Source organism: Oncorhynchus masou, chromosome 31 (genome assembly GCF_036934945.1).
Source record: "Oncorhynchus masou masou isolate Uvic2021 chromosome 31, UVic_Omas_1.1, whole genome shotgun sequence".
Classification (NCBI taxonomy): domain Eukaryota; kingdom Metazoa; phylum Chordata; class Actinopteri; order Salmoniformes; family Salmonidae; genus Oncorhynchus; species Oncorhynchus masou.
In genome coordinates, this window is record NC_088242.1 from 50379253 (window position 1) to 50403561 (window position 24309).

Consider the following 24309-nt stretch of genomic DNA (forward strand, 5'->3'; position numbering starts at 1 on the left):
GAGGGTAGCATAATTTGTCTGATTCTCTGTAATAATGGTATGGGAATAATAATGCCTTTTTTTGCATCAAACACATTTTTCAGTCACCTCATCTGAAGGACGATAGTGGATAAAGACGATAGTGGATAAAGACGGGTTAATGTTAAGCCCTGCATGTATTTTTAAAAAGATTCATGGAATGTAAGGCCCACACTAAACACCACACATTGGCTGCTTATGTAGGCTGAATGATAGAACAGCTACTTCCGTGCTAAAATGTTATGGGATGCATTTTCTCAATTGATTTAGATGGTAGGCCACTCTGGTAGGCCTACATTATGGTCAAATAGCCACAGTAGCCTACTTGGCCACTGTAACTTAAAGCGGGGACAGCCTCAGTGAATACGTGCTGAAAGTTGCACAAAATTCAAGTTTGCGCTCAGCAGAGGCATGTCTTGTGAGTATGCAGGCCATGGAAGAACTGGGACCTTTTCAGCTTCCAGGAATTGTGTACAGATCCTTGTGTCATGGGGCTGTGCATTATTATGCTGAAACATGAGGTAATGGCGGCGGATGCATGGCACGACAATGAGCCTCAGGATTTCGTCACAGTATCTCTGTGCATTCAAATTGCTATCTATAAAATGCAATTCTGTTCGAAGCTTATGCCTGCCCATACTATAATCACACCACCACCATGGGGCACTCTGTTCATGACGACATCAGCAAACCGCTCATGGTCTGCCATTTGCCTGGTACAGTTGAAACGTGTAAAGAGCACACTTCTTCAGCCATTTGCCCACTGAAGTCGGTTACGATGCTGAACTGCAGTCAGGTTAAGACTGGGGTGAGGACAATGAGCACGCAAATAAGCTTCCCTGAGATGGGTTCTGACAGTTTGTGCTGAAATTCTTTGGTTGTGCAAACCCAGTTTCAGTAGCTATCCGGGTGGCTGGTCTCAGAGGATCCCACAAGTGAAGAAGCCGGATGTGGAGGTCCTGGGCTGGCATGGTCTGCGGTTGTGAGGCCGGTTGGATGTACTGCTAAATTCTCTAAAACAATGTTGGTGGCAACAGCTCTGGTGGACATTCCAGCAGTCAGCATGCCAATTGCACGATCCCTCAAAACTTGAGACATCTGTGGCATTGTTGTGTGACAAAACTGCACATTTTAGAATGGCCTTTTATTATACCCAACAAGGTGCACCTGTGTAATTATCATGCTGTTTAATCACCTTCATGATATGCCACGTCTGTCAGATAGATGGATTATCTTGGCAGAGGAGAAATGCTCACTAGCAGGGATGTAAAAAAAATTGTGCACAACATTTTGGAGAAATAAGCTTTTTGTGCGTATGGAAATGTTATTTTAGCTCATGTAACATTGGACCAACAATTTACATGTTACTTTTATTCAGTATACATTTACCAGCGTTGACATGATTCGTGCTGCACCAATGTGGAGCAAAATGTATTTTCCAAGACAACAGTCACTTAAAATATTTAGGCACTGATTAATGTATTGAGAAAATCAGGGTTGGAAATTTCCTTGGCATTACCAAAGACAAAATATCTACTATGAGGTTGCATACACACATGCCAAAATTCAGCACAACGCAAAAAGAATGCAAATAAAGTTTATTTTCTGATATTTTATATAACACTTTTATTTACAGGGACGATACACAATTTCTGTCAAAGTAAAACATTTTATCCAAAGGATTAAAATAATGAAAGTGCTTATATGGGTCAAGGTATCACAACGATAAAGCCAGCAAACAGTGGCAAAAAAAAGACGGAAAAAAAGAGTGCTGGCTTTACACATGACATAACAAAACATCCATTTCTCGTCTACAGTCTAGGGAAACAGGTAACGGATGTTTATGAGGTGTTGGATGAACAACACTGGATTGTATTTACACCAACGTGAGCCGATGAATTCAAGTGGTCCATGCAGACAGGAGGAAAGATGTTGACAAAGAAGCAATGGCCAGCACACAGCAGCAACAGAAACAGCTGGCTACGTGAACTGCAAGTAGTTTCCAATGTGTTCCCTTGGCCATACGAGTTCTTGTAGAGCTGAATAGTTTGACCCAATTTCAACTATAAGTGGTGAGCATCCCTTTACAAAGCAGTACATCAAAATGCTGCATTATAGTTTCACTAAATGTTCAAACTGAGTGGACATATTTCTGACATTTTTCTCCATCTATCCACCAAAAGCAAACCTGTCCCAACGTCATTGTCCACACTGTTTTTTTCCAACTAAAAGTTGCTGGAGTCACACAATGAAGTCGTGTAGGCTATACAAACTACTAAATGCACACAGAAAATGTCTGGGAGTGGTAGTAGTTACTCAACACTTTTGGCTAACGAGTAAGAGCCTTTGTAAATATTCAAGAGGGGTACTAAATATACTGTACATAGAATGATAGTCTAATGCAGGGTTTCCCAAACTTGGTCCCCTGGACCCCAAGGGGTACATGTTTTGGTTTTTGCCCGACCACTACACAGCTGATTCAAATGATCAACTAATCATCAAGCTTTGACAATTTGAATTAGCTGTGAAGTGTTAGGGCAAAAACCAAAACGTGCACCCAGTTTGTGAAACGTTGGTCAAATAGATATAAAACAATTTCTTAACACTATTTCCACAAATATTCTCCTCTACCACGTTCAAATTCCTAACTATACTTGATGTAAACTGTGAGCAATAAGCTTCCAAATCTGTTCAGTGCTTGAATTATTATTATTATTGATTGTTTTACATACTGTCTTCTCAAGTGTTTTCATTAGCTACTTACTTTAACTCAACAAAGTAGCAATGACCAGCACTTAGGTCACAGCATCAACAAAAACACCTAGCTCCCACCACAGGTGCCTACCCAGTTGCAAGCTGTTGCAGGCCATAGAGAAACCTTTCAAAATGTTGTGCAATGGAAAACAAAAACAAGTGCAGATCAGTGGAGGCTGGTGGGGGGAGCTATAGGAGGACAGGCTCATTGTAATGGCTCCCAAGTGGTACGGCAGTCTAAAGCACTGCATCTCAGTGCTAGAGGCGTCACTGCAGACCCTGGTTCGATCCCGGGCTGTATCACAACCGGCTGTGATCGGGAGTACCATAGGGCGGCGCACAATTAGCCCAGCGTCTTCCGGGTTAGGGGAGGCCAGGGTAGGCAGCCATTGTAAATAAGAATTTGTTCTTAACTGACTTGCCTAGTTAAATAAAAGGTAAAATAAAAAACGTTAAAAAAATGGCTGGAATGGAATGAAGGAACGGAGTCAAATGTGGTTTCCATGTGTTTGATACCGTTCCATTAATTCCATTCCAGCCATTACAATGAGCCCATCCTCCAATAGCTCATCCCATCAGCCACAAACTGGTTCAGATAGTACCTCCCCATTTCAAACCGCTTTCTTCCATTTCATGCCTGATGAACACAACCCAAGTGATGTGGATACTGACTTTGCCCCTGTCCTCAGGAGCCAGTGCAGTCAGTGTACGTGGTGACCATGTTCCCCCTGCGTTGTGTCACTGTTCTGCAGTGTTGCTTCGCTGTAGTACTCTGAAACCTGCTCTCAGTCTGCTTAGTAGTGTCCCTGTGAAAAGTAAACTTCTTCATGTCGTTAAACATGCCGTCAAAGCCACCACCACCCGCTGCTCCAAAAGCCCCCTGGGAGTGTCTCTTGTGTCTGCTGTGATGGGCCTCCTGGTGGGCCCGGAAGTGATCCTCGAAGTGCCTCTTGTGACGGGCGTGCCGGTTCTGGCTGTAAATATCAAAGTCCTTGAACATGTCGCCAAAGTTGAAGGGCTGGTGGACGTTTGGACCGTTTCTGCCTTTGGTTCCATCATTATGGAATGTGCCATGTCCAAACTGGTCATACTCTTGTCTCCTCTTCTCGTCTGACAATGTTTCATATGCTGTAGATGAGAGAGTTGCAAAAAAGTGTTTCAGATCATACCAATGATTCTATTAGCAGTAGTGTAAAAAACAAAAACAAAAAAAAACACAATAAGAAAGAAAGAAAGCGCTGGAACGTGAGTAGACATTTCCATAAATAAAGGCACGGCAGTAAAGTATCAACCTGTAACAGGAATATTTAAGATGACTAAACTTCATATCTAATTTGGCATGATCAACACAATGTTTAGCATATTTAAGAGTTTTTGTAATAGAAAATACTTTGCAGTTACACTCAAGGTGTGGGTTGATGGCTGCTAGACTGGAAGCCAAATGTTAGGGATTCTCATATCTGTTGATGGCGATTGACTCCAGACAGGAGGTACATGGACGCACTGTTGTATTGCATTGATGACATTCTGAACACTGTGCGATTCTGTAGCAGCCTGACAAAGTCACTGCCTTTTTTGTTTTGACTACCTACAGAACACTTGGCACTTTTTGATTAGGATATAGGGGTCTGCTCAGAGAAGGCCAGTTAGACATGTTCCTCTGCTTGTGCTGGACTTGCAACTTATAATAAACCAGATTGACTCTTAATTTACATTATCCGGGACTGCTCTTCTCCTTTGTTCACCTGGAAATCCATATTACGCTTACCCTCAGCAATGTCTCTGAACTTTGTCTCAGCATCTGGGCTCTTGTTCTTGTCTGGGTGATACTTCATAGCCAGCTTGTGAAAAGCCTTCTTTATCTGACGCTCGTTGGCATCTTTCGGCACTCCCAATATGTCATAGTAGTCCTTTTTGGCCAGTATTAACTCTGTTATTATCAGGATACAAACTGCAAATGCGAAGGCTGACTGTGAAGTTGCCATGGTGCTGGTGGCTTCTGTAGAGTAAATATGGGAGGAGAAGAACAGTTGACGCTACAATACAGCACACGCGTGTAAAAAACGTACAATGCATCAACTGAGACCACAGTACCCTGTATTATTTATGCAAAGGAGTAGGCAGAAAAGGTATACTACTAGCATTGATGTAATCTCCAACCTAAATACCCCACTGTTCCCACATCATGTAGTTTCAGTTAATCGTGTGACACATTTCACTATCAACCGTTTCTTGAGTTGAGAAAAGTGATATCACACGTACTCCGATCATCTGCATCTTGACGAAACTAGTTAACAGTATTGATGGAGACAGGCAGGCAGATTGAGCCTGGTTGAACTAGCTAACGTTAGCTACGACAACTCAGTTAACCTGAACTGACACTATATTAGCGATATTTTGTATTTTTTTCATTCATCCAAAGGGGACAACACACGACACATTGCTGGTAATGATGTTGGCTCTCTTATATAACGTTAGCTAACGTTTGCTAATTAATGTTAGCTGATGGTTAGTTCACAATTTAACGCTAGCAAGCTTGATTGCCAAAAAACAATGATTTAATGACCCTAATCATGGAGTTATGCGAAGAGTCAAAACTGCAACAATACAGTTTTACTTACATTTTTTGCTGAATTGCGAAGGATAACTTCAGTTAATAAGTCGCACTATTTTTTATATTTTGATGCTCCATCGCGCCAACTACTGGATGCGAAGGGGAAAAAGAGGGGAAATCGAAAACGGAATTAAACTGAAACCAAAGACAGTAACTACAGTATGAAGAACACTAGATGCATCCTAATTAAGAAAAAAAAAACATGATTTTACAATGAGTGGATAGAGAAAGGTATCTGGTATTTTCCGGTTAAAGGGTTCTACATGGAACCCAATAGGGTTTTACTTGGAACCAAAAAGAGTTCTTCAAAGGGTTCTCCTATGGGGACAACCAAATAACCCTTTTAGGTTCTTGTAACAGCTGTTGGTGGAAGAAGGTGAGGACAAAGGTGCAGCGTGGTACGTGTTCGTCATTTTTATTAAATAGAACTGAACACTAAATGCAGAGGAACAACCGAAACAGCTCCGCCAAAACTCATGTGGGAAAAGGCTACCTAAGTACGGTTCTCAATCAGAGACAACTATAGACAGCTGCCTCTGATTGAGAACCACACGGCCAAACAACAAAGAAAAACAAAACATAGAAAATGAACATAGAATGTCCACCCTATTCACACCCTGGTTAACCAAAATAGAGAATAAAAGCCACTCTATGGTCAGGGCGTGACCGTTCTAGATAGCGCCTTTCTTTGTAAGTGCAGTCATCCAAGAAATAACACCATATCAGTCAATTGAAATAAATTCATTAGGCCTTAATCTATGGATTTCACATGACAGGGTAGGGGCACAGCCATGGGTGAGCCTGGGAGGACATAGGCCCGCCCACCTGGGAGTCAAGGCCCAGCTAATCAGAATATGTTTTTCCCCCACAAAAGGGCTTTATTACAAACAGAAATACTTGTTAGTTTCATCAGCTGTCCAGATCTCAGACAGTCCCACAAGTGAAGAAGCCAGATGTGGAGGTCCTGAGCTGGCGTGGTTACACGTGGTCTGCGGTTGTGAGGCCAGTTGGCCTACTGCCAAATTCTCTAAAATGACGTTGGAGGTGGCTTATGGTAGAGAAATCAACATTCAATTTTCTGGCAACAGCTCTGGTGGACATTCATGCAGCCAGCATGCCAGTTGCATGCTCCCTCAAAACTTGAGACATCTGTGGCATTGTGCTGTTTAATCAGTTTCTTGATATGCCACACCTGGCAGGAGGACGGACTATGGAACATTTCTGGGATCTTTTATTTCAGCTCATGAAACCTGGGACCAACACTTTACATGTTGTGTTTATATTTTTGTTCAGTGCACTTAAGCTAGAACCATTTATCAACATGCTCCACCTTATAATATTATTTATCTTGTGTAAAGTAATAATTATCTTTAGTTTACATTTTTTGTAACGTTATTTTAACATTATGTACTATGCAAAGCTGCAAAAATTATTGATTTCGTATCATACACATAGCGTCTTAACGCATTTTATTTTGAACACTAAATCAGAAAACTGGAAGTCTTAATGTTGCTGCCATGGTGCTAATGAAACTAGGCCTAACCCGAAGTGGAATTGTGATGTTTATTTGTGTTTCTTCCACCCAGAGGGAGCGGCTGCTCTGAGCCATGCATCCTCGGGTCAAGATCTATTTATTACTTTGCTCTTAGGAACAGGGCACCATTGAAAGGAGGGATTTCTGGGTTAGCGTTAAGGGTGGAGATGACGCCCGTCATTTGGTGCAACGCAGACCCGGTGCGGAGCGTGGTGAAACAGAGGTGTCAGAGACTGTCCTTTTGAGTTGCGAATTAGAGTCTTTACCGACAAAGTCATGTTAGGACATATCAGTTACAGAGGAGGCTGGTAGGAGGAGCTATAGGAGGACGGGCTATTTGTAATGGCTGGAATGGAATGATTGGAACGGAGTCAAACATGTGGTTTCCATATGTTTGATGTGTTTGAAAATGTTCCATTTAATCCATTCCAGCCATTTCAATGAGCCCATCCTCCTATAGCTCATCCCACTAGCCTCCACTGATCAGTTATCCTGTTAGAGCTTTTGTGCTGAATCCACTACAGTGTTTCAGGCAGTGTGTTCAATCTGTCCATCCTGATCAAGTCCTCTCGCCCTAAATCCTTCATTTTGACACCACCTCACATCAGAGCAGCATGCAGTACAGCATTGTTTTTGCCTTCATAATCATGTTGTGTGTGGTGAGATTCTGGGGCAGCTGATTTGCATGTGTTGTTTTTCTATGCAGGGTCTAGAATGGCACCCTACACCTTATAGTGCACTTCTTTTGAACAGGGCCGAGTGCCCATTGGGCTCTGGTCCAAAGTAGAGGTCGACCGATTAATCGGAATTGCCGATTAATTAGGGCCGATTTCAAGGTTTCATAACAATCGGAAATCTGTATTTTTGGACACCCAATATTTTTTTTAACACCTTTTATTTAATCTTTAGTTAACTAGGCAAGTCAGTTAAGAACACCTTCTTATTTTCAATGACGGCCTAGCAACGGTGGGTTAACTGTCTCGTTCAGGGGCAGAACGACAGATTTTTACCTTGCCAGGTTGGGGGATTGAATCTTGCAACCTTACAGTTAACTTGTCCAATGCTCTAACCACCTGATTACATTGCACTCCACGAGGAGACTGCCTGTTACGCGAATGCAGTAAGCCAAGGTAAGTTGCTAGCTAGCATTAAACTTATCTTATAAAAAACAATCAATCAATCATAATCACTAGTTAACTACACATGGTGTAGTTCAAGCCTATCAACTCCCGAGATTAGGCTGGTGTAACCGATGTGAAATGTCTAGCTAGTTAGCGGGGTGCGTGCTAATAGCGTTTCAAACGTCACTTGCTCTGAGACTTGGAGTAGTTATTCCCTTTTCTCTGCAAGGGCCATGGCATTTGTGGAGCGATGAGTAACGCTGCTTCGAGAGTGGCTGTTGTCGTTGTGTTCCTGGTTCGAGCCCAGGTAGGAGCGAGGAGAGGGACAGAAGCTATACTCTTACACTGGCAATACTAAAGTGCCTATAAGAACATCCAATAGTCAAAGGTTAATGAAATACAAATGGTATAGAGAGAAATAGTCCTATAATAACTACAATCTAAAACTTCTTACCTGGGAATATTGAAGACTCATGTTAAAAGGAACCACCAGCTTTCATTTGTTCTCATGTTCTGAGCAAGGAACTTAAACGTTAGCTTTCTTACATGGAACATATTGCACTTTTACTTTCTTCTCCAACACTTTGTATTTGCATCATTTAAACCGAATTGAACATGTTTCATTATTTATTTGAGACTAAATTGATTTTATTGATGTATTATATTAAGTTAAAATAAGTGTTCATTCAGTATAGTTGTAATTGTCATTATTACAAATACATTTTTAAAAATCGTCCGATTAATCGGTATCTGCCTTTTTTTGGTCCCCCAATAACCGGTAACGGTATCGGCGTTGAAAAATTATAATCGGTCGACCTCTAGTCAAAAGTAGTACACTATTTAATAGGGTGCCATTTGGGACACAACCTTAAGCTCTCTGATGCCTTCCTAAATGTCAAGTTTTGCTATGGCAACAGCATAGCGTACATAATGTTATATAGGATGAGTCAGTCAATGAGAGAACTGTCTTACTATGTAGTAGGGATGTCAAACGTTCAGCCTGCTGCACAGACCTTATGGATGCTCTAATCTAGAGTGCTTGGTTAAACTGTGCTAGGAGCATTTTTTACTCTCATGATTAAATTAGGAATAAATAAATGTCATTGTTGTGAAAATGTGTGTGTGCTTTATTTACTATGATCATAAATTAACATATTGAATTACTTTGACATATTTAATTATGTTATATTACTCACATTTCCTTATGGTGGAGAAAACGGGTTACTACTTTACAGAAGCTTGCTTTTTTTTGCTTCAGATTGGGGATCTTTAGTTTGCAGTCATCACCAATACATTAAAATCAATTGCTTTAAACAGATTCATATATTTGGTTTGGTACTGTTGATTTTGTTATACTCGCCTGTCTGTTGCAAGACTTGTTGTTATTGATTTGGACATGCTAAAACTGTGTTTTGACATTGGGCTATTTATCAAAATTTCTTGTCAACAGGAAGCAGCGACAGAATCATTTTCAACTTAAGTTTTAGGGATATAAACGTAAACATTAATTTCCAATGGTATAGATCTTAATCAGGTAAAAACTGCAGAATTATGTCCAAAAACGAGATGTGATTGATTTATTTAGATGATTTGCCAGAAATCACCACAAACGAGTTTGCACTGCCCTGTTTGTTCCCTTATCATATAGGCTATTTATATTACAGATAGCCTTCTCTGTAGGGACTTTTCGTTTGGACTCTTAACCCATTTTAACCCAGGGCCTTTGTTTCTGGCCTTGCATAAAAACTAGCAATGTAGAACTGAATAACTGAGTGTATGTTCACCATGTAGTATTACCGTGCCTACTTTGTCTCCGACAGGCTGAGAATCCGTCTCTGCAAGCAGAGGTCAGGGAGGCCCTCACTCTGGTGGGTTATAACAACCCTGTTAAAGGCCGAGGCATCGGGGTTCGATGGAGGGCGAATCAGGTACAGTAATATGTGTCTGTGTGTTTTTTTTGTGTCTGTGTGGTTTGTCAAACGGTCACTGCGTTGAAGTTTATCCAATGTTCTCCATTGACTGCGTGTGTGGCACTGGCGGATGTTATTACCAGTCTCTGTGCCAGACTGACTGACTCTGCTACCTAATACCCATGGCCTGTTCAGCAACAACCCCTCGCCCCTACAGCCCAGAGTCTAGACACTTGTGGAGATCTGAGTGGGATTTATGGTGGTGACATGGTGAGAGCTCCACCTTACCCTCTGAAAGGCTTGGTGGAAGGTATTGCTTACACCTGTCCAATCCTCTCAGATCTCCATAAGTGTCTATGAATAGCGGCTAGGGGTGGCTTCTGGGCAGGACCCCCACAACCCTCCGGGTGTGTGGTGGACCTTCTACTGTACATCACGACTTGAGGCATTGGTTGGTTGTTACATTCCATTGCTATACACACACATGGATTTGCACAGGTGTAAGCTGGACACACCCACAGCATTTACATGTCTACTATTCACACCCTTGATTCATTCCAGCTAGTTAGATGTGCAACCACTGACTAAATATAGCCAGGGCATATCTCTAGATAGATACTGTTGTTTCGGCTGTATGGCATCATTGAATAAGATTACCAATGGTTAGTTAGGTAACTAGAATATATGAGTTAGCTAACTATTTACAGTAACAGCAGTTCATTAATAAGTCAATACACACTAAATGTTAAGCAGATGTTTAGAAATCTTACTTTGTCTTAGCACAGTGGCATGGTATGGGGAGCTATTAATTGATGAATTAATAGATTCATATAATGGCATTAGAAGGGTGAACTACTTTGAAAGTACAGGAAGTGTTGGCTGTGCACTTAACCAATGACAGGCATTCCACATTTCACCCCACCCACATGTGAAAATTGAAATATCAAGTGGTGTGTTTTGATTTAATATGCAGTTATATTTTGAAAAATGAATAAACAGGCAGTTCCCGATTGCTCCATTTTAAGTCGGGAAAAAATGATCAAAACATATACAGACGGTAATCTTACCTCAGGAACATGTTGTCCAAGACATAGATTAATTATCTTCACCGACTTAACAGCGTAGACACCAACATGTCGGTCAATTCTCCAGATCAACATTAATTACCACACTTTGGCTGTTGTTCAATCATGTGCATCATCACACCAGCTCTTTATCACTTGTCTGTCATTCAGGAAAACATTTCCTGAATCAGCTGATGTTGCACTATAATTTCCCCACATAACTAAACAGCAAGACATCAAATGCGCATTAATCAACTGTTATGCATAATTATTGAAGAACCCCATGAAAACTTCTTATGGCTGGAGGCAGTATTGGGTAGCTTGGCTGAATAAGGTGCCCAGAGTAAACTGCCTGCTACTCAGTTCCAGTTGCTAATATATGCATAGTATTAGTGTATTTGGATAGAAAACACTCTGAAGTTTCTAAAACTGTTTGAATGATGTCTGTGAGTATAACAGAACTCATATGGCAGGCAAAAGTCTGAGACAAAATCTAACCAGGAAGTGAGAAATCTGAGCTTGGTCGTTTTTCAACACATTCCCTTATTGAAGATACAGTGGGATATTGGTCATGTTGCACTTCCTAAGGCTTCCACTAGATGTCAACAGTCTTTAGAACCTAGTTTGATGCTTCTACTGTAAAGTGGGGCAAATGAGAGGGGAATGAGTCAGAGGTCTGGCAGAATGCTTTGAGCTCGTGACGCTCGTTCACGTGAGAGCGAGCTCTGTTCCATCGCAATTCTACTGACAAAGGAATTCTCCGGTTGGAACATTATTGAAGATTTATGTTAAAAACATCCTAAAGATTGATTCTATACATTGTTTGACATGTTTCTACGGACTGTAACGGAACTTTTTGACATTTTGTCTGCTCCTAGTGAATGCGCTTTGTGACTTTGGATTTGTTTACAAAACACACTAACAAAAGTAGCTATTTGGACATAAATGATGGACATTATCTAACATAACAAACATTTATTGTGGAACTGGGATTCCTGGGAGTGCATTCTGATGAAGATCATCAAGGTAAGTGAATATTTATAATGCTATTTCTGACTAATGTTGACTGCACAATATGGCGGATAACTTTTTGGCTTGTTTGGTCTCTGAGCGCCGTACTCAGATTATAGCATGGTTTGCTTTTTCCGTGAAGCTTTTTTGAAATCTGACACAGCGGTTGCATTAAGGAGAAGTGTATCTAAAGTTCCATGCAAAACACTTGTATTTTCATAAACATTTATAATGAGTATTTCTGTAAATCTCTGCAAAATCATTGGATGTTTTTGGAACTACTGAACATAACGTGCCAATGTATACTGAGATCTTTTTATATAAATGTGAACTTTATCGAACAAAACATATATGTATTGTTTAACATGAAGTCCTATGAGTGTCATCTGATGAAGATCATCAAAGGTTAGTGATTCATTTTTATCTCTATTTCTAATTTTTTTGACTCCTCTCTTTGGCTGGAAAAATGGCTGTGTTTTTCTGTGACTTGGCTCAGACCTAACATAATCGTTTGTGGTGCTTTCACTGTGAAGCCTATTTGAAATTGGACAATGTGGTGGGATTAACAAGAAGTGTATCATTAAAATGGTGAGAAATACTTCTATGTTTGAGGAATTTAATTATGGGATTTCTGTTGTTTTGAATTTGGCGCCCTGCACTTTCACTGGCTGTTGTCATATCGATCCCGTTAGAGGAATCTCAGCCCTAAGAAGTTTTAATGACCGTATTGATTTTTGGTTTGATATCATCTTGTTAAAGTTACTCTTTCTGTTAAAAACATTTGATTTTGCAATCCATACATTATTTTGGATGTGTGCCCATGAAAACTGTTTTCACTATATAACATAGGGAGATACGAAATATGAGGTTACAGTGCACTTCCGAGATCTCCATACAATGTTAAATTCATTTGTTAAATGCTTAGTATATGATATAATGACAAGCACCAGTATCATTTACATTGACATTTTAGTCATTTAGTAGATGCTCTTATCCAGAGCGACTTACATAAATGTATGGAAAGAAAGGTAGTGTTTTATGTCACATGAGTTTGTCCAAATCTGTGAAGACTCCAAGCCTGAGAAAGGGTTTAAACATAGGCTTTGATTCAACTCATTAATTATATTGAATGTATCTGTTTTTATAGCTTAATGTTTTCACATGAAAAAAATATTAATTATTATTAATGACTTTGTAACAGCTTCAAGCAGTTGTTCACTACAAGAAATGCTCACTGGTACCCTAGTTTATAGAAGGACCCATGTACGTACACACACACACACACACACACACATACAGATACACATAAGATAGAGGACCCTGCAGCCTACTTACTGTAGTGTGGAGCAGCAACAGTTGAGACTGTGCAAAAATAGGTGACTTGATCTGTTAAATAAATTCCAAAGGTATATATAAAGCACATTTTACATCAGCAGTTGTCACAAAGTGCTATACTGAAACCCAGCCTAAAACCCCAAAAAGCAAGCAATGCAGATGTAGAAGCACGGTGGCTAGGAAAAACTCCCTAGAAAGGCAATAACCTAGGACGAAACCTAGAGAGGAACCAGGCTCTGAAGGGTGGCCAGGCCTCTTCTGGCTTTGCCAGGTGAAGATTAAAAGAGTACATGGCCACATCCAAGATGTTCAAATGTTCATAGATGACCAACAGGGTCAAATAATAATCACATTGGTTGTAGAGGGCGCAACAGGTCACCACCTCAGTTGTAAATGTTAGTTGGCTTTTCACAGCCAGGAGTCATCAGGCCAGGTAGTCATGAGGCATGGTCCTAGGGCTCAGGTCCTCCTGGAGGGGAGGGAGAGAGGGAAGTGATGAGAAGACTGTGATCAGAGAAGACTGGATCCAGAGGTTGTATTTACAAAATATACAAGTAAATGAAAAACACGAGGACTAAGGCAAGATGCCTCAAACAAACTGCAAAATGTCCATAAACTCACACATCTGAGATGAATATGGCAGAGTTATACAAACAGCATGCTGTCTGACAAGCAGCCCTCCATGAATGCGGAGAACAAGGATCCTAAATGGACCTTCCCTAACCTGGCATAAACCCTTCTCACCTTTAAACAGAAATTCTCAATGACAACGGCTGATTGTTAACTCATTAATGAAAACAAAGACATTATTTTCACAAACATTAATGTTTTAGCGTAACAATGAAACACCCCTTAAACGGGATAAACCAAGTACAAATAGTGGTGAGTAGAACAAGTTGGCGATAGAACAGAAGAATTACGAATGCTAAATATTTCTAAATAAATGACATTATTACCAGACATTGGCATTTGTGTTCTTTACATGATACAATGCACCGTTTAAGGCAATTAGTGAAATCATAGTCTATTTAGCAAGCAAATGTTTGTACCATACGATCAGTCTGTTCGTGTAGGGATAAATTGAGGGAAATTTCCAGACATGGCAATGGCTCAAAGACACATTGTCACACACACTCTATAACCCAGATATCAAGTAGGACCTGACACCACAGATGTAATCAAACAGTTGGTTGATGGGTTTGCCTGTCAGGGCTTCCAGATTCTGCAGAGTCTGAAGGGCAATCAGTCCCCTGGAGAGTAGAAGACACACACACAAGCACACACACACATGGGTTGTAAGGCCAGGACGATATCAGTATTGTGACATTTTTTCCATGGCAAAAATGAAAACACGAAGCAGACCAAACTCTTTGGTCCTTTAACACGAGAACCGCCATATACCAATGGCCACTGAAGTTTGATTTTGTAAATAAATAAAAAATCAGCCCCGAAACAAGTATGTCCTGCTCCTTTCCGAACTTTTTAAGTGTTTATATTTTACACTGCTCATTTGTCAGAATTTTGAAATCAGACACTGAAAAGTAGTTTTTTCACACCTACGGTATTCCCAACTTAACCACCAAGCAGTGTGCTGAAAAACATTGGTACCCAGCCAGACGCTAATGCGTCTCTCTCTCTCTCCTCACTGAATTAATGACAAATGGATGAATGGGCAATAGTTGTGCACTGTACTTCACAATTGAATTTAAATTAGGCCTAACTGAATGGTAAGGTTGATTTAATTTAGAAAGACAATAGTGTAATGAAGAGTTTGTGCTATGCCTATTTATCAGTAGCAAATCATTTGACCGTGCATTTGGGGTTGATACCATTCTCTTTTATGTTTTACTTTGTAAAAAGAAGCCGTTATGGGACTGTTTTTTTTATTTACTGTAACAGCTACTAATCACATGTATTGTCCAAAACATATCCTTGACTCTATCCAGCGACGCAAATGAAGCCAGCCCACTGATTGAAGGACAAATGGATGGAATGGACAGTAATTATGCACCTTACTTCACAAACAAATTTAAATTAGGCCTAACTGAATGATGAGGGTGATGAGGTTGATTTAGTTTAGAACAACAATAGTGTAATGACGAGGTTGTGTTATGCCTATTATTAGGGTTGGTGCTCATGTTAATAATTTGACCGCGTGGCTCGCAGGTTGATAGCATTCTCTTTTACGCTTGACTTTGTGAAAAGAAGCTATAACTGTTTTATTTACTGTAACTACTACTAATCACATGTATTGTAAGGGAAATGAAAACATGCTATGTGTTGCAGTAGGCCTTCAGAATGATGCAAAACATATCCATGGCTATATCTAAGTTGATGAGCGGGAAACAATCGATGCCAGTCAGCCTACACAGCCAGCCCATCGAGACTACACCTAAACTATACCCACATATTTTTGTTACACATAAGAGTTAGCCTATAGACAATATTCAATTAACAATAATCTGATGAGTGACAATATTGGGCCTATCAGTAATTTACAGATGCAGGGAAAGGAGCATCACATATATCACATATCAAATCCTCCTTCAGAGTCACATGCAGGTAAAACATTTGGATTGCACTTACCTTCGTCAAATGACACTCGTAATTCAAGAGGTGCAGCTCTATTCCCAAATGTAAATTTTTACAAGAATATCCGTGCTGTCCATGCATTCAGCACATGAACACTTGCGGAGCAGCATTGCTCTGGCCACTAAGCAAAAACTAGTAACATAATAAACGTAGAATTAAAATATACTATTCTGTCATCAATGGATGGATGGGCAATAGAAACTGATAATGGTGCAGGTGACGTCATTGAACTGAATAATGAGGGGGGGTGAAGAGGGTGATTGAATTTAGAATAGTGTAACTTTGATGAAGTATTGTGGGCATTGTGAGCAGTCAAATTATTTTATTATGAAAGGCTGGAAATGGTAAATATTGTACATTTCCCCTTGGAACCTCTCCGCAAAAAAACAAACAGAACAGTTCCAACTGAGATGGTGATCGCAACTGCCACGGTGAGACAGGAATCTGGGAGGGATGACACGGTTTGGATAGAAAAGAGTAATGAGTTTATGTGATGTGCCGATGTTGCAGCACACCAGAGATTACAATGTTGTTTTTGCACACTTGTATGTCTGTAGGACACTCGGAGGAAACAGCATGGATGTGGAGTCATGGTTTGATAGGTATGTGGTGGCCTTTTTCTGAGAGACCATGCCATGCAACCGCTTCAGGGAGATTACACGACCCCTGCGACAGGTGCACACGAAACAAGGTCCATGAAAACTGTATGCAGTGCAACCGATTGGTTTGTAGGGCTTGCTAACTCAAAGCCCCGAAGCTGTGTGCTGACTGTGGACCCAAAGCATAAAGAGAAGACAAGATTGATTAATGCAGTACAGTGTCCGATACAATCAAAAAATTACTGTGTTTATATCTTGTCATGAATATACTGCCAATCAGAGCTGTGTATGTAAATATATTCAGATTTGTTTCCTAACACCCACACAATCAGACTGAGCATTTCAATGCTCAGGAAAATAAAGGATTGCATTTTTATTTTGGAGGTATTTTAACACACACAGTGATTTATCAAAAATACAGAGATTATTTAAATACAATTACCAAAACTGCATGGGGGCTTTAATAGTTGTCAAATGCTTAATTCCTCGGTGCTTGGGAGAATCACAATTTAATTTCCTTGATTTGTCACATCCTCTCTCATCGTCTCCTTCTCAAAACCCATTGGATGAGAAGGTCAGAGGTCCTTCCTTTTCATGTATTTTTGTCTCAATTATAAAAGTAAAAAAAATCTGTCTGTGAACACATTGAACAATAGTGCAATGTTGCATACAGCGTTTTTAAGGAGACATATAAAACAGGCCTGCTGAAACTCTTGAGTCCTACTTGGATATACCTGGGCACCCTATTCTGCACATGGGTATTTTCTGAGCCTACTGCTGCTTTCATCCTTCCACTTGACATTTTGTCTTGGATGTTTTTGGACTACTGTCAAACTTGAACTCCACTTGGATATAGTCTTTTGGACTCTCCTGCAGCCCGGTGTAGTGCTTGCCACCCTACCGGCTTTCCACCGGCCTGTACTGTAAACTACTCCCCCTCCAATGTGCTTCTTTCCTGGCTATCATACTGGTAACACGGCCTCCATTGCATTGCTGTTTTGATGGGCCCCAGCATTTAATTGCACTGTGTAAATCACCGCTCTCTCCTTGCTGTTGTTATGCTGGCAAGTTTTGTGCCTTGGTTGTGTTCATTGTGGGTCCTAGTGCTGACTGTATTTTAGTCTGTGGTTGGGTTCTGGCCTGTTGCCTATAACTGTGGGGATCCCACAAACTGTGTGATTCAATCTAACTATCACACTGTGTGGATTGATTGACTTTTAGCTGATTCCTCTCCAACCTATCTTTTTTTCCAACTTTCCACCGCACAGATAAACTGAACTTTTCCATATTGGCTGCTACCACCTTCAGAGACTACGGTGTATGTTTCATCCCATGTAGGAGCTGCACCTATTTTGGACAGTTTTGGGATAATTGGCCAGACAAATTTCCGGTGAGCAAACTGTCAGCTTATTCAGGAATGTATATCTGAGCTGGACGTCCAGAGTAAACACATTGAGACATTGCATTGTATCCTGGATAGGTCACAATCTGCCTGGTTGTTGTGCCACTGCTTCGCCACTGTGCTGCCACTCTCTGGCTGATTTGCCAGGGTTGCCCTGCAGAGATCTCTCCCTAATGAGGTCACCTCTTGCCTCCCATCTCACCTGCCCTTCACATCCTACCCTGACCTCCCATTGAGGGGTTGTCATGTGTTCAGAGCTGACATACAGGGTAGAGGTGGGGGAGTGGCCATTTTTATATAAAAAATAGTTTCTCTGTCTCTACTGAAATCCATTTCCCTTGCCAAAACTACAGTCAGATTGTATAGCTATGCACAAATCCCTTGTTGATTTTAAATGTGTGCTTAATGCGGCAAAACGAAATTCATAATGTTCTTTAACTCACGTAAGTATGTTTCAGATTAATTACTACATGTTCACAAGATGGTTCTCCAATTGAACGTGTTCCCGCATATAAATGCTTAGGCATTTGGATTGATATGGATTTGATGTTTAAAAAACATATAGATGAGCTGGTTAAGAAGCTAAGATTTAAAACTGGCTTTTTCTACAGAAACAGATTGTGTCTTTCTCTAAGCAGCAGGAAGCAGATTATTCAGTCAACCTTTTTTGATCTGTTCTTGATTATGGTGATAGTATTAATCAAAGTGCAGCTGCTACTACTTGTAAACCTTTGAATGCCATCTACCATAGTCACCGTTGTGTTGTTACTGGCGACAGCTTTGATACTCATCACTGTATCCTGTATCAAAAGGTTGGCGGGACTTCGCTAAAGACCCATAGATCTCTACATTACTCCCATTTGTGTTTACAAGGCCCTACTTCATAAACTTCCGTGTTATCTAACTTTGCTATTGAAGTATAGACACCTAAGTCTTATGGTTCCAAGGGTCTCCACCGAGCTAGGTAAATATGGTTTTAGTTGTAATGCATCGTATTGATGGAATGAAATTAATCTTGATGTTCTGGTATTGTTTGGGCAAAGTGCAGACTTTCAGCTTTAATTTGAGGGTATTTACATCCAAATCGGGTGAACAGTGTATGAATTACAGCACTTTTTATACGTGGTCCCCAAAATTTTAGGGGCTCAAAAGTAATTGGACAAACTAACATAATCATAAATTAAATTGTGAGTTTTAATACTTGGTTGCAAATCCTTTGCAGTCAATGACTGGAACCCATCACCAGATACCGGGTTTCTTTCATGGTCATGCTCTGTCTTTACTGCAGCTGTCTTCAGTTCCTGCTTGTTCTTGGGGCGTTTTGCCTTCAGTTTTGCCTTCAGCAAGTGAAATACATGCTCAATTGGATTCAGGTCAGACTATTGACTTGGCCATTGCAGAACATTCCACTTCTTTGCCTTGGGTTACTTTGGGTTACTTTCGCAGTCCATCAGCGCTGTGAAGCACCGTCCAATGAGTGCTGGCTGAATCTGAGCAGATAATATAGCCCTAAACACTTCAAAATGTATCCTGCTGCTTTTGTCAGCAGTCACATCATCAATAAACACAAGGGAACCAGTTCCATTGGCAGCCATACATGCCCATGCCATAACAGCAACTCCACCATGATTCACAGATGAGGTGGAATGCTTCGATCATGAGCAGTTCCTTCCCTTCTCCATACTCTTCTCTTCCCATCATTCTGTTACAAGTTGATCTTTGTCTCATCTGTCCACAGGATGTTGTACCAGGACTGTACAGGCTTTTTTTAGATGTTGTTTGGCTAACTAATCTACTCTTCCTGTTTTTGAGGCTTACCAATGGTTAACATCTTGTGGTAAACCGTCTGTATTTACTCTGGTGAAGTCTTCTCTTGACTGTTGACTTTGACACAGATATGCATACCTCCTGTAGGGTGTTCTTGATCTGGCCAACTGTTGTGAAGGGATTTTCTTCACCAGGGAAAGAATTCTTCTGTCACCCACCACAGTTGTTTTCCGTTGTTCTTCTGGGCGTTTTGGTGTTCCTGAGCTCACCAGTGTGTTCTTTCTTTTTAAGAATGTGCCAAATAGTTGATTTGGCCACACCTAATGTTTTTGCTAATGATTTTTCAGCCTAATGATGTCTTGCTTCACTGGCAGTGACAGATCTTTGGACTTCATATTGAGGGTTAACAGTAACAGATTCCAAATGCAAATGCCACACTTGAAATGAAATCAACTCTAGACCTTTTATCTGCTTACTTGTAAATGAACTAAATTAGGTATTAACACACACCTGGCCATGGAACAGCTGAGCAGCCAATTGTCCAATTACTTTTGGTGTAAAAAAAAAGTGCTGTAATGCCTACACCGTTCACCCGATGTGGATGTAAATACCCTCAAATTAAAGCTGGAAGTACTTTCAGCTCATATCCATTAATTCATTTCAACTCCAATATGCTGTGGTAGACAGCTAAAAACAATAATAACTTGGTCAATGTCCAAATATTTATGGACCTGACTGTACCAGTCAAAAGTTTGGACACATCTACTCATTCAAGGGTTTTTCTTTATTTTTATTTTCTATTTTCTACATTGCATAATAATAGTGAATACATCAAAACTATGAAATAACACATGTAGAATCATGTATTAACCAACAAAGTGTTATTTTATATATTTTATATAAGATTCTTCAAAGTAGCCACCCTTTGCCTTGATGAAGCTTTGCACACTCTTGGCATTCAACCAGCTTAATAAGGTAGTTATCTGGAATGCATTTCAATTAACATGTGTGCCTTTTTAAAAGTTCATTTGTTGAATTTCTTTCCTTTTTAATGGGGTGGCAGGGTAGCAGGGTAGCCTAGTGGTTAGAGAGTTGGACTAGCAACCGAAAGGTTGCAAGTTCAAACCCCCAAGCTGACAAGGTACAGGCAGTTAACCCACTTTTCCTAAGCCGTGATTGAAAATAAGAATTTGTTCTTAACTGACTTGCCTAGTTAAAGAAAATATAAAAAATAATGCATTTGAGTTGTGTTGTGACAAGATAGGAGTGGTATACAGAAGATAGCCCTATTTGGTAAATAGACCAAGTCCATGTTATGGCAAGAAAACCTCAAATAAGCAAAGAGAAATGACAGTCCATCATTACTTTAAGACAGTCAGTCAATTATTATTATTGTAATTATTGTCAATTATTTGGTTGACAGAACACATTGTATTCTATTATTGTCATGTTCTGACCTTATTTCATTTTTTATGTCTTTATTTTAGTTGGTCAGGGTGTGAGTTGGGGTGGGCATTCTATGTTGTTTTTCTATGTTTTGTTCTGTTCTTATATTTCTATGTGTTTGGCCGAGTATGGTTCTCAATCAGAGGCAGGTGTCAGTCGTTGTCTCTGATTGGGAGCCATATTAAGGTAGCATGTCTTCTATTGTGTTTTCTGGGTGGTTGTATCCTGTGTTAGTGTTTTCACCATACGGGACTGTTTTGGTTGTTTGTTTGTACTTTTGTTATTTTGTTCAGTGTTCTTTTGATTTTATTAAATATATCATTATGGACACTTACCATGCTGCACATTGGTCTGATCCTTGCTACTCCTCCTCTGAAGAAGAGGAATTCTGTTACAGAACCACCCACGAAAAAAGGACCAAGCAGCGTGGTAAAATGGGCAGCAGAAATCTCAAGACTCATGGACATGGGAGGAGATTTTGGAAGGCAAGGGACCCTGGGCACAGGCTGGGGAATATTGCCGCCCCAAGGCAGAGCTGGAGGCAGCTAAAGCTGAGCGGCTGTGGTATGAGGAGTCTGCACGGCAGCGCGGCTGGGACAAGAGGCAGCCCCAAAAGTTTCTTGAATGGGATGTGGCTAGTGTCAGGTAGGAGACCTGAGCCAACCCCCGTGCTTACCATGGAGCGAGGTGGACCGGGCAAGCACTGTGTTATGCCGTGAGGCGCACGGTGTCCCCGGTGCACAGGCATAGCCCGGTGCGTTACAGCGCAGCGCCTCGTATCGGCCGGGCTAGAGTGGGCATCGAGCCAGGTGCCATGAAGCCGGCTCAGCGCATCTGATCTCCAGTGCATCTCCTCGGGCCGGGGCACATGGCACCAGCCCTACGCATGGTGTCCGCTGTTCGCCAGCACAGCCCAGTGCGGTCTTTTCCACATCGCCGCACTGGCCTGGCTACGGGAGGATCCAGCCAGTTAGGGTTGTGCTGGCTCGGTGCTCGAGACCTCCAGTGCGCCTCCACGGTCCGGTTTATCCAGTGCCTCCTCCACGCACCAGCCCTCCGGTGGCAGCCCCTCGCACCAGGCTGTCTCCCCGTCTCCCTACAGGTGCTCCCGTCCGTCCTGAGCTGCCGGAGTCTCCCGTCCGTCCTGAGCTGCCGGAGTCTCCCGTCCGTCCTGAGCTGCCGGAGTCTCCCGTCCGTCCTGAGCGGCCGGAGTCTCCCGTCCGTCCTGAGCGGCCGGAGTCTCCCGTCCGTCCTGAGCGGCCGGAGTCTCCCGTCCGTCCTGAGCGGCCGGAGTCTCCCGTCCGTCCTGAGCGGCCGGAGTCTCCCGTCCGTCCTGGCGGAGCGGCCGGAGTCTCCCGTCCGTCCTGAGCGGCCGGAGTCTCCCGTCCGTCCTGAGCTGCCGGAGTCTCCCGTCCGTCCTGAGCTGCCGGAGTCTCCCGTCCGTCCTGAGCTGCCGGAGTCTCCCGTCCGTCCTGAGCTGCCGGAGTCTCCCGTCCGTCCTGAGCTGCCGGAGTCTCCCGTCCGTCCTGAGCTGCCGGAGTCGCCCTTCACTCCGGAGCTGCCGGAGTCGCCCTTCACTCCGGAGCTGCCGGAGTCGCCCTTCACTCCGGAGCTGCCGGAGTCGCCCTTCACTCCGGAGCGGCGGGAGTCGCCCTTCACTCCGGAGCTGCCGGAGTCGCCCTTCACTCCGGAGCTGCCGGAGTCGCCCTTCACTCCGGAGCGGCGGGAGTCTCCCTTCACTCCGAGGCGCCGGGAGTCTCCCGTCCGTCCGGAGCTGCCGGGAGTCTCCCGTCCGTCCGGAGCTGCCGGAATCTCCCGTCCGTCCGGAGCTGCCGGAGTCTCCCGTCCGTCCTGAGCTGCCGGAGTCGCCCGTCCGTCCTGAGCTGCCGGAGTCGCCTTCACTCCGGAGCTGCCGGAGCTGCGGGACTCCGGAGCTGCCGGAGTCGCCCTTCACTCCGGAGCTGCCGGAGTCGCCCTTCACTCCGGAGCTGCCGGAGTCGCCCTTCACTCCGGAGCTGCCGGAGTCGCCCTTCCCCGGAGCTGCCGGAGTCGCCCTTCACTCCGGAGCTGCCGGGAGTCTCCCGTCCGTCCGGAGCTGCCGGGAGTCTCCCGTCCGTCCGGAGCTGCCGGAATCTCCTGTCCATTCGGGACCCGTTGCTAGGGTCCCCAATCCGGGGTCGGTGGCGAGGGTTGCCACTCCTAAGGTGCCACATAAGTGGGCCGAGACTATGGTGGGGTCCACGTTCCGCTCCAGAGCCGCCACCGCGGTAAATGCCCACCCAGACCCTCCCCTATAGGTTCAGGATGTGCGGCCGGAGTCCGCGCCTTTGGGAGCGGGGGGTACTGTCACGTTCTGACCTTAGTTCCTTTTTTATGTCTTTATTTTAGTTGGTCAGGGTGTGAGTTGGGGTGTGCATTCTGTTTTTCTATGTTTTGTTCTGTTATATTTCTATGTGTTTGGCCTAGTGTGGTTCTCAGAGGCAGGTGTCAGTCGTTGTCTCTGATTGCGAGCCATATTTAGGTAGCCTGTTTTCTATTGTGTTTTGTGGGTGGTTGTGTCCTGTTAGTGTTTTCACCATATGGGACTGTTTCGGTTGTTTGTACTTTTGTTATTTTGTTCAGTGCTCTGTTGATTTTAATAAATATATCATTATGGACACTTACCACGCTGCACATTGGTCTGATCCTTGCTACTCCTTTGAAGAAGAGGAATTCCGTTACAATTGTGTTATATTATTAAATGAACTATTAACATATCTAGAAATGCTGTTGCTTATCTTTTTCATTATTTAGTAACGTTTAGCATGGCTGTAAATGATAGAAAAGCACAAAAAGACCTGGCAACTAACCATGACAAAGCAACATGCAGTGTCTATGCTTCTTGTGACATTTTCAATAACGTGCAGTAGATGTTGTGGTGTTGCTAGGTGGAGTTATGGTCTCTTTGTGCCTACCTATACTTTTATTCCTGCAATCACATGTGTGAATCTGCAAGAAAATCATATTTTAAATGTGTATCAAACCATTTTGAAAATGTGACCCTTATGTCACACGTTGGCCTCTTTATTTATAGAAAGACCCACATGCCTGTTTGTGAGGGCAGCTTGGCCTGCAGTAAGGGAGGGTGGATTAACCTAAACAG

The 24309-nt window shown here is 42.4% G+C and overlaps 2 protein-coding genes across 3 annotated transcripts in view; one reads left to right on the plus strand and one right to left on the minus strand.

Annotated features, from left to right (window-relative positions):
- The window catches only part of LOC135525225 (calcium-independent phospholipase A2-gamma-like), a 55028-nt gene that overhangs the window by 1456 nt on the left and 29263 nt on the right, over positions 1 to 24309 (plus strand). For both annotated transcript variants that reach the window (XM_064952950.1, XM_064952951.1), the window contains exon 2: positions 9862 to 9969. In XM_064952950.1, coding sequence (XP_064809022.1) covers positions 9954 to 9969 — 16 coding nt within the window. In that variant the 5' untranslated portion in view covers positions 9862 to 9953. The remainder of the gene's footprint in view (positions 1 to 9861; positions 9970 to 24309) is intronic.
- LOC135524084 (dnaJ homolog subfamily B member 9-like) lies at positions 1630 to 5469 on the minus strand. Its single transcript, XM_064951273.1, has 3 exons — positions 5394 to 5469; positions 4541 to 4771; positions 1630 to 3900 (listed from the first exon to the last, which is right to left on the minus strand). Exons 2-3 carry the CDS (start codon positions 4755 to 4757, stop codon positions 3458 to 3460), a joined length of 660 nt encoding a protein of 219 aa, XP_064807345.1. The 5' UTR covers positions 4758 to 4771; positions 5394 to 5469; the 3' UTR covers positions 1630 to 3457.